This window comes from Colossoma macropomum, unplaced genomic scaffold, assembly GCF_904425465.1.
Source record: "Colossoma macropomum unplaced genomic scaffold, Colossoma_macropomum, whole genome shotgun sequence".
Lineage (NCBI taxonomy): Eukaryota > Metazoa > Chordata > Actinopteri > Characiformes > Serrasalmidae > Colossoma > Colossoma macropomum.
The window spans coordinates 35,073,162-35,090,635 of record NW_023494793.1 but is presented as its reverse complement, the minus strand read 5'-3'; the positions used below and the strand labels follow the sequence as shown (position 1 = coordinate 35,090,635).

At 38.2% G+C, this 17,474-nt stretch overlaps 1 protein-coding gene across 1 annotated transcript in view; it reads right to left on the bottom strand.

Moving 5' to 3' along the window:
* tafa5l (TAFA chemokine like family member 5, like) overlaps positions 1-17,474 on the bottom strand; it is a 99,154-nt gene that overhangs the window by 50,004 nt on the left and 31,676 nt on the right. The window contains exon 3 of the mRNA XM_036579360.1: positions 11,710-11,859. Coding sequence (XP_036435253.1) covers positions 11,710-11,859 — 150 coding nt within the window. The remainder of the gene's footprint in view (positions 1-11,709; positions 11,860-17,474) is intronic.

The following is a 17,474-nucleotide window of genomic DNA, read 5'->3' as shown; positions in this document are numbered from 1 at the left end:
CCCACCTCAAATGATTAAACATCATTCCACAACACTCTATTTTCTCCTTCCTGAATCAGCTCCTATTTATTGTACTTTAAGCATAAATGATGAATTAAGTAATAATGAAAGCTCCACAGAACACAAGTGGACTACGAAAGAATGCGCAATCCGAACAATGGAGACTCAGTGTGCAGCTCTACGATCCAATGCACAAAACAACCCAAAATTTGGTTACCTGATAAACCCCTTAAGTGGCCAGACAATGACAAAGCTTTATTATAAAATGGATAGTTCCGGTCCTAAAATCTGACTGGTCAAGCTGCGTTCAAAGCCGTTGTAAAATCCAAGATATACCCACACTTATGACCGACTCATAACAACTGGATTATATATTACTGCACCACTGCATGAAAAAACCCTTGTACTGTTAATGGAATAACCTTTGACTCTCATGCCGCTCGCATGGACCACCGAGTATATTTTATCAAAAATTTTAGAGAAAGCCGTGGCAAAACAATTATGTTCCCATCTGCATAGGAGTAATATATATGAAAAATTTCAGTCCGGCTTCAGGCCTCACCATAGTACCGAAACAGGGTTAGTGAAAATTGTAAATGATCTTTTATTATCCGCTGACAAAGGAAACATATCCTTACTGGTTTTACTCGATCTTAGTGCAGCTTTTGACACAATAGACCATTCCATTCTATTAGACAGGCTTGAGAAACTAGTAGGAGTGACAGGTAAAGCTCTTTCGTGGTTCAAATCTTACCTTAGTGATCGCTTTGAGTTTGTTAATGTAAATCGTGAACCATCAGCAAGTATGGTGTTCCACAGGGCTCTGTCTTAGGACCCATGTTATTTACCTTATTTATGCTACCACTAGGTACCATCATTAGAAAACATGGCATCAGTTTCCACTGCTATGCCGATGATACACAATTATATATTTCAGCTAAACCAGAGGAGAAAACTGAACTTAATAAGATAGAGGACTGTGTAAAAGACATTAAAGAATGGATGTCAAGCAACTTCCTTTTACTAAATTCAGACAAAACCGAAGTCCTTCTTCTTGGTCCAAAAGCTGCTAGGGATAATCTGCCTACGTTTACTCTTAATCTCGATAGTTTCTCAGTCGCACCAGGCACATCTGTAAAAAGCTTTGGTGTCACGATTGATCCCAGTCTGGCCTTCGATGAGCATATTACCAATATTACCAGAATAGCTTTCCTCCACCTGCGTAATATCGCTAAATTAAGAAATGCACTGTCGCTACAGGATGCAGAAACGTTAGTTCACGCATTCATCACGTCCAGGTTAGATTACTGTAACGCTCTGCTTTCTGGTTGTTCCAGCCAAAACCTTAACAAACTTCCGTTAGTCCAGAACGCTGCAGCCAGAGTTCTCAGCAAAAGAAGGAAATTTGACCACATCAGCCCAATTTTGTGTACCTTACATTGGTTGCCAGTTAAATTCCGCATTGAGTACAAGATTCTTCTACTGACATATAAAGCTTTGAATGGCCTTGCTCCTCAGTACCTCAGTGACCTTATTTCCTATTATCAACCGACACGCCCACTTAGATCACAAGGTGCTGCTCATTATTAGTACCCAGAATAAATAAAGTTACGTCAGGGGGAGGAGCCTTTTCATACAAAGCCCCCCACCTTTGGAATAACCTACCAGTCTGTGTTCGGGACTCAGACACAGCCTCTATCTTTAAGTCTAGGCTAAAAACTTACCTGTTTAGTCGAGCCTTTGGTTAATTTGTTTTCCTAACTATGTCCCTCTCATCCCCCCTCCCCCCTCCCCCTCTCTTTCCCTGAGCTGAGCGGCTGCCTGTCCTAAGAGGGTCTGACCTGAGATGCGGCCGGTGCACTGCACAGTGGTGTTAAACTGTATCCACTTATACTGTTTTGTGTCTGTCCTCTTATCCGGTCTCGACCAGAGGAGGATGGGTTCCCCTTTGAGTCTGGTTCCTCTCAAGGTTTCTTCCTCCTTTTGAGGGAGTTTTTCCTTGCCACTGTCGCCAAGCCTTGCTCACTGGGGGCGTGGACCCGGATTCTTTGTAAAGCTGCTTTGTGACAACATCTGTTGTAAAAGGCGCTATATAAATAAATTTGACTTGACTTGACTTGACTTGACTTGACTATTGATGAAGTAAGAACACATTTTTTCTTGAAACTGAGGGGCAGCTTATGTTCTTAACTAGAACATCTGGTCAGCTAGCTAACAGGCTAAAAGACTAAACAACTCCATCATTAATATCACAGGCTTGAATTAAAGCACTTACAGTATGATTAACTGTAAAATGGCGGTATAAAAGTCTAAAAATGTCACTTAAATGGATTACAGGCTTCAAATATTTCCATCAGAAGACGCGTCAAACCCAGACTGAATCCCAAACAGCTCCGTACTCCGTAAATAGTGCACTAGCTATGAAAGTTTAGAAATTCTAGCCTCTACAGCCGAATAGTGCATCATTTATCGAGTGTGGATGTGTCTGAGTCCCAAATGACTATTTCTTAGCTATATTTTGCACCGTTGGGCTGCAGGATCCAGTATTTAAATTCGTACGTAGTGCACTATGTCAGCAGCAGGGAGCCATTTGAGATTCAGTCCCAGCACGAGAAGAGGGGCGCCGCTGGATTGGTGCTAAATAAGACTTGTGGTGGTAATTTAGTGACCAAAACGTACTTATGAATTGAAGATTTTTGCATTAAACAAATGCTGTGTTGTCATATGTTCATTTGCGTCACGTCGTGCCTAAAAACACCCTTCCCATGGTAAAATCGCAGTAACCCACGATCTCTTGTGGCTTATAGCTTTATTACACACTTCTATAAGAATAGCTAAGAATAGCTCAACTAGTTTGCATTGAAGTCCCTGTAGTTACTGAGTAATAAGCCTTAGTATGTAATAAGCCTGGGATTTTAAGGAGTTAATGCTTACAGACTGAATAGAGACTTGAGTGCAATTTCAAATCTGAGGCTCAATTAAAAAAAAAATATTTAGAAGATAAACTTTTTTTTCACAGTATATATTGATCTCTTATTTCTTAACTTTGATCAATTGTATTTATGAGTGGTATTCTTGAAAAATAGTGCTCTTAATTGTTTACTTCACCTTTACAACAGCCTCACACTTGTCTTGGACTGTAAGAAGAAGGTAAGCTTCTTTTGACTCCTAATGAGATTTAAAATGAATAACTGGTTAATGCAAATAATGTTTCATTCACATTCAAAATGTATCTTGTATCACTTTTGATAAGATGTAAAATGATGTAATATATCAAAAGACTACATTACAAACAGCCTACATAAGGAAACATGACACCACTTTATTGTAAGATTACCCTTATAAATTAGTTTTATTCATTAGATCATGAACCCAAACCAAATCTGAATCAAAAACACCCGACAAGTCATAAAATAAGCACTTATAACATATGAAGAAAAAGGGCAACTGTGACCTGTTGCTTGCCAAATAGTGAGCCAACATTCATCTGTACTGTTAAACCCCAGATCTCACTGGTTACTTATTTTACTCTTCTTCTTCATCAGTCAGTATTAAACCTTTCAGCTTCATCAGGTACTCATATGTACCAATAGAACAGCTCACTGTTGCCCCTTTATGTATGTGTTATAACTGTGTATTAACGATTTTTAAGGTGTTTATGACCTAACTAATAACTATGAATATTTTTAAACCATATCTAAACCCTTGTAAGGGTAGCCTTACTGTAAAGTTGTACCGGAAACATTTAGGATTTTCTTTAAAAATATATATCAAGACTTTGTTAAAAGAATATCTGAGAACTTCTTAAGTTTTGAGAACCACATTGAACATTTTTGTTCACCAAATTGTCTTTTGTTTGGATTCACCAAAGTGTCTTAAAAAAGAAATAACTTCTTAAATGTGTTTTTCCTTAACTTCATACTTATGCAAATAGCTAATGCAAATAGTTATTCTTCAGAAAACCTCTTAAGAATTCTCTTTATTTCTTCAACTTTTCTTTTAAGAAAATGTCTAAGAATAAGCGTTATTCTTGAAAAAAATGTTCTTAAATATTTTTTAACCTTATAAGTAAACAACAGCCTCATACTTGCCTTAGATTAGCTCTTGTTTGCGAAACAAAACGTGAAAGTTTGGTTTAAATGTATTTTTCTTCCATTTTTCTGTCCTCAGACATTGGGCCTCATTCACCATCCGTTCTTACAGTAACCCACTTATGCAGTTTTTTTATGATAACTCATTTGGGATTTGTTTTTAGCTAAGAACAGAATCTACACACACTCAACAGCACAGAGGTGCAAACAATTCTGCAGTTTAAGGACACGACATAAATCTGACATCGACTTTATTTCAGGACCTTTCTTAAGACCAAATTGGAAGTGGTGTCGTTTGAGATGTGGATCAAGTGTTTGCAAACTGAGCCTCGTGTTTGCTTTTCTGTGTCAGACCAGACGGAGCCTTTAGTGTTCAAGAAGACTTTATTGCAAACGTCTTGAGCTCGGAAGAGGCAGAAAGATCTGCTGCAAAGTCTGAACTGAATGGAGTGGAATCTCATTGATTCTGAGCAGCTCTATAAAGTGGCATTACTGACAACAGTGAAGTACTAGATCTTATTCAGTGCATTGATATACTCTCACTGGACACTAGAAACATCTGCAGTCCCATCTTATGTTAATCTTTTGTAGATCACTGTATTGATACCAGCACACCTCCATCAATGTGTTCACTTTCATTTTTTATACAGCATTTTTATGCTTCAAATCGTCCAACAATATGGTGATGCAATATATCGTTATAGACTTTAAAATCTCAGAATTTGATTACCACAAACCATTTTATGACCCTTGAAATGGGTTTTCACGGCCAGGCAGCTGCACAGAAGCCTAAGATCACTATACGCACTGCTAAGCATCTGGGGTGGTATAAAGCACCCCACCACTGGACTCAGTGGAAACGTGTTCACTGTTTGGCAGTCTGATGGACAAATCTGGGTTTGGTGGATGCCAGGAGAATGCTACCCCATGGAATGCACAGTGCCAACAGTAAAGTTTGGTGGAGGAGGGAGAATGAGCTGGGGCCTTTTTTCAGTGTTTTGGCCCCTCAGCTTCAGTAAGTGTAATGTTAACACTTCACTGCAGCATATAAAGACATTTTACACAATTATATGCTTCCAACTTTGCAGACACAGACACACTCCAAAATCTTGTGAAAAGCCTTGCCAGATGAATGGAGGCTGTTACACCTGCAACAGGGGCCCAACATCATATTTTTGCCCATGGTTTTGAATGGGACATCCAACAAGCTCATAAAGATGTGATGGTCAGGTGTCCACATACTTTTGGCCATATTGATGATTATATAAAAGTTGCTTTTAAAGATGTGTGCTGTTGCTGTAGATACCATCACAGAATGCTTTAAAGCCCGAACCTTGGTTTGGTACTATGACACAACACATTTTATACAAATCTAATTATCCTCACCCTATTACACATTAATTACATAAGAGAATATAAACTGTTACAACTATAAAGTTGTGTAATTATATGAGTAAAAACTGACTTTGATACATGTGTATTTACAAAAGCTGTACTACTCCAATCCATCTGTAACAAAGAATACAATGCCAGTAGTTACATTGTTGTTGCATGCATTGTTAATGTGTAACTGCACAGTTATTAGACACTCTTAATATAAAGTGGGACCGCATCGGCCTTGTAAGTCAACTCTACAGACTTTCATCCATCTGCTTATGCAGTTTGCATTAGCCATTCTCCAGGCCTTCATCAGCAGTCAGTTTCTGACCACAGAGCTGCTGTTTGCTGGACATCTGTGGACTATTTTTAACTTGACACGTGTGTTAAACCTTAGCAATATCACTGTGCCTACCATGTCAGCATCACTATGCTCAGAATGGTCAGCCACTTAAATAATATCTGGTTAACAGCAGTCCTGTGGTCAGAAACTGACCAATGATGAACTGGGTAGTGGCAACAGAGTGAACATTTAAGGTGAGTGGAACTCCTAATGTAGTCAGTGGTGATTTGGACAGTGAGTGTATCTTTTTTCCTTCAGATTTTCTGACCAGTAGATTTTTCACAAACATATTTGACTCATTGAGCCAAAGTGGTTTGTATGCAGTTTGCAAAGATTTTTGAAAAATGGACCCCATTTAAATTAGCAAATTGAATTATTTTCAGTAAACTATTTAAGCAACTTGAAGCCCAAATGCTCTTATGTCTTGTGATGATTTGGTGAAAACAGTGTAAAATGTTTTGATCTTCATCTCATGAAAGTTTGCTGGTTTGGATTAACGTTTCCCCCATCAGTCATGATATGCAAATAATGTTGCACAGGGATTCAGTTGATTATGAATTCAAAGGAATGCACACAAAAACAAACTTGTTTGAAAAGTGAACAGGCTAATAAATGTGTCAGTTTGTTGCTCACGCTGCAGAACCTCATGTCCAGCAACAAATCTACAGTGGAAATGTTGTAAAAGAAAAAGTACCATTTAAATTATAATCAAAGGTTCAATCACTGTTTTTAACATCTTAAAACCAATTTTCTTGCAGACAATTTTCTAATCTTTTATGAGTATAAAATTATTCTTATGCTAGTACCCTATGACTATAAAAAATAAGTAATTTTAGTCCAGAGAAACAAACAAAGCTGTGGATGACTGTAAAATAATCGAGAGAGCTTTGAAACATGAAGAATGAAGTCATAATAAATTAGCACCCAGACTGCATTGTATTTATTAAGTGACCAAATTTTGAGTTAGATAACTTGATATAACCATGCTGTAAATAGATAATTGCAGTACATTTTTCTTCTCTTCAGTCCCCTCCCCCTCAAAAAAAAAAACAAATATTGAATAAAACATTTAAAAAGTGTTTCAGTCTACTTTATAATACTTACATCTCCACTGTATACTTAGAGAACTTGTAGAGAGGAGAACTACCTCTCTGTAATGTCTTCTGGGTTTCTCAAACGCTAGAGGGCGCTCCCGAGCGAGGCCAAAATGAATGGGTTAAGATGGAGCATTTGAGTAAAACCATAGTTTAAAAATGTTTAAACATTTTTAATGCAAAAGAATACATTCATGTCCTGAACAATGAATATCATAAAACATTTTAACACCGCTGTTCTATTTTTAAGAGCTTTTGAACTTGAGTTATAGGAGTTTAAAATGGCGCCTTATTTACGTTCATGATGTCAGTGAGCGCGAACAGCCAATGAGCTGCTCCGATCGCCAACCAATCAGCACTCAGTAGTAGTAATGCCAGTGTCCTGCTGCCCAAAATTTGTTTGCTGTAGAAAAAAAAGAAATGTACAGGTGAGTTTTCTTTGTTTTTTTAGTGAAATACATCCTTCTGCTTTCTAAAATTAAAGGAAAGTTCTGGGCGAGTGAGTAGAAACTATTTTAACTTTTCATTTTTGGCTGTTTAGCTCCACTTACTCCCATTCACTGAGGACTCGCTCGTGGGCGCCCTCTGCTGCTTTGCAGTCTTGTTTTTGATATAATGGGGGAAACAGGAAGAGGCCAGGCTCCTCATAAACCGGCTCTGGTATAAGTTACTCTCTCTAACGCAAAGCACCACTAACAGAGTGTAGAATCTTCATCCTGCTAAACATGAGTGAGTGAGTTAAAAGCTGGGTCCATAAGATGCTTTGAATGTAATAACAATTATTAATACGACATGCATGGATAAAATTTCTGCCACTGAAAATTAAGGCTGAAAATAGTAAAAAAAATGTACTTTCAGTTTATAGAGAAAAACTGTCAATAATTTTGACAAAACAAATAATATTAAACAGACCTACAAGTCTCATTACATCCAGACCTTACAAATAATTTGAATGTTAAATAAAAGGAGACGTAGTGATTAAAATTTTTGTCTTTGCTCGGCAGCGCTTTAAATTTCGTTTTTTTATTTTCTGCAAAAGATTTTTATTTCAGTGCATCGCTAATGATAAGTGATTCCTAACCTTAGAATAGTAGTGTATATACTGTTCCTTTTCTGTACCATAACAGTGCCCATAGTGATACTGCAGTTATCATCTATATTGATCACAACCACAACTCAATAATCCAATAAACCAAATTCCAAAGCCACAATATAACCTAACACCCATAAATGACATTTGTTTTAATGCACTGCTTCCCAAGGTCACCAATTTTCCTTACATGTCTTCCATAATATGTCAAAACATAGTGAAACAACAAAACACAAAGCGACACAAACAAAAGGAAGCTGCTATAACACAGTCTGACAGGGACTTTTAGATGCTGTACTGAGTGTGAGGTTGAGGTGTGAGGTGTGTGAAGCATTAGTGTGTGGGTGCAGCTGTAAAGTGTGTATGTATGAGTCTAATCTGAAGCCTGTGTGGGTTTGTGTGTGTGATGTATTGTTCTTCAGTCTTTTAGTGCGAATGCTAAAAGAACGCTGAAGGGTTCTCTTTTTGGCACTTTATTTTTAAGAGTGTGTTCCTATTTTCCTATGCCTTCCCACCTTTTCCTGCACAATAAATAAATCAGTCAGAGATGACATGATGCCACTTTTTCTTTTCCAATATGATGTTGAAACCTTGAGTATTGTCTGATACTTATCTAACATTTTTCTTTTGAAAACATTAGGCTTTAAAAGGAGCTGTTTTTAAATTCACTTTCAGTGAATTAAACTAAATTTCACTTCAGATGATCATCTAAATGTAGGCAATCATTTAGGGACGAAAGATGAATCTTTTTTACATCGAAATCACGATTTTGAATTTGCAAGACCTGAAATTTTAATTATAGCCCACATTGTAAACATCCTTTACATGGGAATACGTAACTTATTAACTGCCTGTAAGTGAGATGGACCAATCAGAAGGAACTAAAGACCTACATAATGTGCACATGACAAGACAATCACAACTAACTGGCCACCTAGCGCACTACGTTCAGCATTAAAAAAGCACAAAAAAGGGTTGATATACTGGCCTTCCTGGCCAGAAACACAAGCCCGTGCCCGCTTGCATTAAATATCATAGGTATTTCTCCTAACTGCTTAATTGAAATTGAAAGGTGTAACTTAAATTTTTCATTGCGCAACAGTCAAAAACTAAAATGCTGATCTAAAACTTTACAAACATGATTTTTTTTTCTTAACCTTTACTTAAACTTTTCACTTAAGGTTCTTTCCTGGAAACGATCTCATGCAGCTCACTTAAGGTAAAGGGAAAGCTAATTATTTAAACTAAAAAATAATAATAATAATAATAATAATATTTTTTAGTATTTTGGTCGATTGCAACTACAATTACAAGGAATTTATATGAGACAGTCACACAAGCCATTTGATCCTGGGCTTCTCAGATGTGTCACTCTTTGACATAAATGCTAACAGAATGTTGATGTCTTTATGAATTTGAATGAAGATACTCAAAGCTCTGACAACCACATTTTTTCGGAGATATACTATGAAGACCCAGCTCATTGGAAAAGACCATTATGCTTGAAACAGCTGAAGGTAAAAGAGGAAGAGGATGACCGGCTAAAGGATAGCTGTATACAATCAGAAGAAAAATGAACCAGCCTGAAGACCCAAACAGAAGACAGGACATTCTGGAGAAACACTATCCATATGGTCACCAGGAATCAGAATTGACTTGATGGTGCTGAATAATAGTCCACCCATCCGTTTATCTAAGACACTTATCCTTCTGGGTCACAGAGGGTGCCTATTACAGCCTTCATTGGGAAACACCCTGGACAGGTCGCCAGTCCATCGCAGGGCAGACACACAAACATATACAGTCACACACATTCATACCTAGGAGCAAGTCAGCATCTCCAATTGGCCTGACTGCATGTCTTTGGACTGTGGGAGGAAACCCAGGGAGAAACATGCCCGGCCGGGGAATTGAACCCTTTTTGTGGTGAGGCAACAGTGCTACCCACTGTGCCACCATGCCGCCCTTATAATATAATAATAATAATAATAATAATAATAATACCTTTTGAGTTAAACTGGGATCAGCTCTCCAAATAAAGTCTGACCTTTGCTCTGCACTGACTGCATGACTCATACATATTAGGATAAAGACTGGTTTAAGCCATGGGTGGCTTTCTACCCCCACACAAGAAACGTCCACGTCTACTAATGTTTTTCTTAATTTTTCAGTACTGTCAATAGGAACTTTATCCCAAGCCATATTTTCCCATTTCAACTGGTCCATTAGTCATAAACTTGCAGCTAGTGTTAAAAAATGGGAGTATGAGGTTTTGGTATGACAGTAATGATATGTTTCCACCTTTTCTTCTTGTTTGATTTATCTGTCAGTTGCATTCTTTGTTGCATTGTTTGGTTTGAAATTCTGACATTTACACAATATTGCTTTCAACTTCCTAATCTGACTTGTGTTGACATTATGAATTAATAAGTTTGACTTTGTTTATTAGCTGGCAGGCCTGGACTACAGAGCGATGGAGATTTGAATGGCTTTAGCTGCTTTATTCTTGTAAACAGTTCTGTAAATCCTGACTCAGAGGGCTAATGCTTTAACTAGGTAATGGATGTGGCTTTTCAGACACAGATTAAGCCTAATCCTGTATTAAAAGGACTTTTCGACTGGGAATCTCCATTTACAGTGCAGTTTAATCCAAGACTAGGCTTAATCTGCGACCGGTGTTTAATGCTTAAAGAAGTAAGTCAAATAGAAACCATAATGTAGTTAAAAGTGTTAACGCCAGAGAACATGAGACCACGTCTTCGATGTGTTATTGTCATCATATTGCATTATAATGTAAAGTAACCATGCATGTAGTGTTTGCTATACATACATTTCACATTGCATAATTAAGCTGTTCTTCATTTTATCATTCTACCTTTGTTCGTCGTATCTTTATGGGTAGCAGTTTTCAAGATAGAACCATGACACTGCAGTAATAGGAATAGTGCACTTGTGCTTTTGGGACCAATCGCTCATACGGTTTCTATGTAGAGTTTGTTCAAACACAGCTTTTGTCCCCAGGGAAATGAATGGTAGAATGTTGAGAAAACTCAAATCTAATGGCCACAAATGATGTTACAAAGGACATCCCTCACACTGCCCTATAGGCATTATATACACATATTAGCAACCATCTGGGATACCGAATGGCCTAGTACTATCTTAGCCACCACGTGGGATAACAGCAACACTTTAGTAACCACCTGGGATATTATAGTAATGGCCTAGTAACACCTTAACCACCACCTGGGACATGACATTATTAGTTAATATTATTTTTCCCTGCCTACTGTTGCACTGTGATGTAATCAAAACTCAGAAGACATTTCAGAGGCAGGTTCAAGTCATTACATTTGGATAGAAAAACAAGAATGTTGTCGTTTAAATTAAATAAAATGATGAATTAATATGACCAGGCACATAAACTGGATTTAATGATCTACAAGTAAAAAATAATATTACCATTATCAATATTAATATCCAATTAATGGCCAACAATAACTGCAGTTTATAAGGGTTAATTTATTATTAGCCTCATTTACAACCATTGTGGTGCAACCATTCCTTCAAGCATTCTATACGGAGACTCCATCTAATGCATGCAGACTGGCACCAAAACGGTTCCCAAAAGTCATTTCTAAATCATAGTTTTGTGTTATGGTGACAGCAGACCCTTTCAGCCAGTTACTGCAGGCTGTGTTCTCTTCTCCTTACCGTCCACACATGCCGGCCGTGCCCGCGTGGTGCCCGCAATTTGGCCTCTCCGGCAGGCGCAGCGAGCAGTCTGCCTGGCGATGGTGCGCTTGGGCTGACTGCTGTCTCTGTTTAACATCACAATCTCACACGTGCCCACCGCCAGCTGACCTGTAAGTGACCGACACACACACACACAAAAAACACACAGACAGAAGCTGGTTAGAAACTTTCTGAAGGCATAAAACATAAATCCCTGACCTCAAGATGTGATTTGATTATGATTCTTTGAAGGAAATGAAGTAACGGTTTAATGCATCAAGAAATTTTTCATTTTACCATAATTTCGATCCTATTCATTTTTTTGGTACGATTCATTATTATATTTAATATTACCCTGAAACCACTATCACCATGCTGATCCTGGATAGATATACTAATGATCATTCAGAACCATCTTCTTCATATTGAGACTGGATTCATTTGCTGTAATAAAAATCCTGGATTAATACTAAACATGGTGATGATGGTCCTGAATCAACATTAGTAAATCTATCCAGGATCAACATGTTGTTGATGGTCCTGAATCAACATTAGTAAATCTATCCAGGTCCAACACGGTGATCAACATGGTGATGACGGTTCTGAATCAGCATTACTAAATCTATCCAGGATCAATATGGTGATGATGGTCATGGGCCAATATCTACAGACCACCATTATCTCAATGTTGATCCAGAAACATCTGCTACTTGAAGAAATCACATTCACCATAGTGGAATGTAGTCAATAAAAATAATACGCCATTTTTAATTTGTACATTTCACATTTTATTTCATCCAAAAAAACAAGTGAATAATTTACTGAATATTATGTTTTGATTGATATCTATACAGTTCAATTGCTCTTGTCAGATTGGTGTTTTACAATCCATTCGTTTTACTCCCACAAATAACATAAGATAGCTGGATATTATTTTATTCATTCTCTGTAATAGTAGATTCTTCTTCCAAAACAATGTAAGAGCAATACAAACCATACATCATGAGGCACTAACCACTACGAGGAAATTTCAGCATTTTATCAGAACACTCATTTGCTGGATGCATCACATTGAGGCCTTAATTCGAGCTCAGATCACAGACTAATATTGCAATATTGCTTAACTAACAATACATTGTTCAGCCCTAATGCAGAGACAACACCCAAGGCGAAGAACAAAATTAAAGAGTGACTCACAGCACACAATAGAAAGGGTCTCGAATGCAATGATAGAATCTACTGGGCACAGCAACAATACAGCGAGACAAGTAGGTTATCTTACTCTGTGATTATAAATTGTTGTTTGTAAGCCCACCGGCAATAATCTGTGACACAGTAAAACCATTAAACGCAAGCTGCTACAGGTTGTATATGTCAATATCTCAAGCGCCGCATCCAGTGCATTTGCTGCAGAGATAAGGCCACGGCTTTCAGATCCTTTAATACAGGAACCTCTTCCTTGGATGCACAATTAATGCTGAATCACTACTTACAATGTATTTAGTTTCAAATCCAATTTACTCATCTCTGATGCTTGTAATCCTGTTGTTTGAAGTTCTAATTCTATCCTTGTACCACACACAGTAGTGCTGGTCTGAGAAAGAAAAGGTTACATGCTTTCTTTGGGGCATGCATGACCTGCTGGCACTTTGTCAACCATACAAGGTGCCTCAACACGCTTGGAGGAGAATAATAAACATGCAGTTAGCATGGCTGACAAACTCACGATGTAGGAGCCAATCAGCAGCAATTCCTCACTGTGATCAAAGGCAGAGAGATAAAGGTGGTTGGCACTTTAAAGTGTCTAAACGACTAAACTAGAAAAATTAGTGAAATGGGCTCTACATACATAGTTGGTGTCCACTCACTTATAACATTATCCCGCTACTATACAGTGACATATTAAAGAAGGTAAGGTTCTTATTCACTTCACTGCTGGATGTGCATCCAGGGAACGCTGGTGTGGCTGATTAAACAAATAAACAAAGAAAGGGACAGACAGAAGATTGAACAAATAAACAAACAGATGGATGGATAAAAGCACAGATGAACAAACAGACAAACAGATTGATGACACATAGACATTTAAGCTAGCCTGATAGCTCAGTTATGCTTGCTTGGTTAGCTTTTGCTTGGTGGTTAGCTTTCTCTCTGTATGCTTCACAGACTCGCTGGGGAACATCGTTTTAAAGCTGTGTAGGCAGAACAAACCTTGTGGTTGGTGAGGGAACTGCTAACATAAGTGCTTCCCAAGATTAGGAATGCCTGATTACATTAAATGAGTATTTTGGCAAAATACTTATCGTGTATTGTTTGGTGTGTATTGCAAAGTAGTTCATGGGAAATACTTTGCACTTGTAAACAAGTCACTCCTCTCTACTTAAGAAGAAAATACGGCTTTCATTTCCCTGTGGGTTTAAGGTACAATACACATTTATCTTATCTGAGCTGCATTAAATGAATATTGTTTAATGCATAAGTAAAATAGAAACACTGATGTGATTAAAAGCGAATGAATGCCATTAGTGCTAGGCAACACAAAATCCTTTTAGACCCTTGAAAGACTAGAGTTACTCATTGTCATTTTAATATTTATTTATTTATTTTACGTTACACAATTATTTAGATGCAATTGCATAATTATATAATTACATAATCAACTGCATAGTTGTGTAATTACAACTAAATATGCATTCAATTTATGACAGAGTTGACAGGGGCACTTCTGACTTGTTTTGGCTCATAGGTTTGAGTCTGTGCTGACATCTTAGTTAAGTGACCTATGTTTGTATATTAACACTGTACTGGGTTTAAGGTTAGCCAGTAAGATCACCAGAGTTAGTTTGTGCATACGTTGTCCTTGACCGCTGCAGCCATCCCCGACTAGGACAGCTTGAATTGACGCCCTCAGGGTGCCACTTTAGAGCTTCTCAGTGCCGCAGCAAAATGACCAGAGACTTTTTCCTCCTTCTGTAATTAGAAAGCTCAATTTGTATTTTTTCTGGTTTTTCCTGTATTTTTGCTCATATAGTTCCAGCATCTAATCTGCACTAAACGTGGTAATGCTCCTCTTTGGCTTATTAAGTGAAGTTTGGAAATGATCCCTTTACTGTTATGTGTTCTTATGTGTTGCTGTGTGTTTTCTGTAATTTGTATGCTTTTGATACAAAACACTGTGTAAACCAAAATTTCCCTTATGAGACAATAAAGTTTTGAAGTTGAATTTTTTCCTTTTTGTCTGGGTTCATCTCAGTGTTTCTTCTTTGTAATCTTAGAGGGTTTCTCCTTTTGAGTTTTGGTTTCTCCTCAAGATTTTAGAGAGCTTTTCCTTTTGAGTCTTGGTTGCTCTCAGTGTTTATTCCTCATGATCCTAGGGAGTTTATCCTTTTGAGTCTTGGTACCTCAGTGTTCCTCTTTTTGAGTCTTGGTTCCTCAGTGTTTCTTCCTCATGATCTAAGACTGTTTCTTCTTTTGAGACTTGGTTTCCGAATTAGATCATAGAGAGCTTTTCCCTTTGAGTCTTGGTTCCTCTTAGTGTTTCTTCTTCCTGATCCTATGGGAGTTTCTCCTCTTGAGTCTTGGTTCCTCTCAGTGTTTCTTCCTCATGGTTTAGGGATATCTCTCTTTTTGAGTCTTGGTTCCTCTCAGTGTTTCTTCCTCATATTCTTAGAATATCTCTCTTTTTGAGTCTTGGTTCTTCTCAGTGCCTCTTCTTCATGATCTAAGACTGTTTCTCCTCTTGAGTCTTGGTTCCTCTCAGTGTTTCTTCCTCATGGTTTAGGGAGTTTCTCCTTTTGAATCTTGGTTCCTCTCAGTGTATCTTGCCCATGCTCTAAGAAAGTTTCTTATTTTGAGTCTTGTTTCATCAGTTTTTCTTTCTCGTGCTCTCAGGGAGTCTCACTATTTGAGTCTTGGTTTCTCTCAATGTTTCTTCCTTATGATCTAAGGAGTTTCTTCTTTTGAATCTTGGTCTAAGAGAGTTTCTCTCTTGGAGTCTTGGTTCCTCAGTGCTTCTCCCTCATATTCTTAGAGGATTTCTCTTTTTGAGTCTTGGTTCCTAAGGGTCTCTTCCTCATTGGCTTAGGGAGTTTCTCCTTTTGAATCTTGTTTCCTTGATGCTTCTTCCTCATATTCTTAGAGTGTTTCTCTTTTGAGTCTTGGTTCTTCTCAGTGTCTCTTCTTCATGATGTAAGACAGTTTCTTCTTTTGAGACTTTGTTTCCCCTTAAGAACTTAGAGAGCTTTTCCTTTTGAGTCTTGATTCCTCTCTGTTTTTTTTCCTCATGATCTCACACAGTTTCTCATTTTGAGTCTTGGTTTCTCAATGTTTCTTCCTCATGATATAAGAGAGTTTATTCTTTTGGGTCTTGGTTCCTCTGTGTTTGTTCCTCATGCTTAGGGAGTCTAAGACAGTTTAATTCTTTTGAGTCTTGGTTTCTCCTTACGATCTTAGCGACCTTTCCTTTTGAGTCTTCGTTCCTCAGTGTCTCTTCCTCATGATCTAACACAGTTTCTCCTTTTTAGTCTCGGTTCCTCTCGGTCTTCTTCCTCATGTTCTTAGAGAATTTCTCCCTTTTGAATTGGGGTTCCTCAGTGGTTCTTCCTCATGTTCTTAAAGAATTTCTTCATTTGAATCGTGGTTCCTTTCTTCACGCTTCTGGGCAGTTTTTCCAGTTGAGTCTTGGTTCCTCTTCATCTCCTCATGTTCTTACAGAGTTTTTTTTCCCTCATGCTCTTATGGAGTTTTTCCTGCCACTTTCTGATCATTAGTCAGCTGGATCAGCTTTTCTGGAAAGCTACTTTGGCCCAGTGTCTGTTGTAAAAATCAACTGAATTGAAGCTGAAGCTGAAATGGGCATCCATTTACCCAAGTGCAAGGAGTTTCAAAGGTGTAGTTTCTTTAAGATGTGGCTGCTTTTTGCTTTCTTTTTGAGCTCTGCTTGAGCCATTCATTTCAGTGGAGGACTTTTTAAAAAGCGCACCCTCTCTGTGTTCCCTCGAGACAGAGCACTGTCCTCTGAAAGACTCTCAGACCTACACGCTTGGCAGGGTATGTCTGACACTTTTAGCCTCACAGTCTTCACTTTTCTATTCAAGTAACCAGCAAAATCCACGCACAGGATTGAGAGTGAGAGAAAACAAGCCTAAGTTTCTAATTGTGGTTGACAGAAAGTTCGAAGAAGCGAAACAGAAAATAGAAGAGTGAGCATGATGGTCTGTCCGACTGGATATCATATCTGCTCACACACAGCTGTAAATCAACACTGAATTAAAAAGCCTCTCCCCCGAAACTTGATTCTCTCTGTCCCCTTCCTCTGCGTTGAGGATGAGTGGGCCTGGGTATCTCTCTATAGTCCAGCCATTAAAGACGGTGATAAAAAGCTGATTTACAGCATTAATTAATCTTCTCTGATACTGGTTGAAGGGGCAACAGAGGTGTGATGAAAGGAGGTTTTTATATCTGTAATAGAAGAGTGGAGAGCGGCTATGAATCACCAAAAAAACTCCTACATTTCGAGATTGGCTTTCGGAGGACACCACTCTCAAGGGCACCATAATTCAGGCTGATCAGTGCGAATAAAGCCCCAATCAGATCCCTCTCTCGGACAGAAAGAGAGACAGAAGGAGCTGGCAACGCGTGGCAGGCCGCGGCCGAAAGCGTGACCCTGTGTGTTCTAATAGCTTTAATCAACCTGCGCCTGAATGCAAAGCAGAGATGAGTGGGAGTCAGAAATCTCCTCCAAA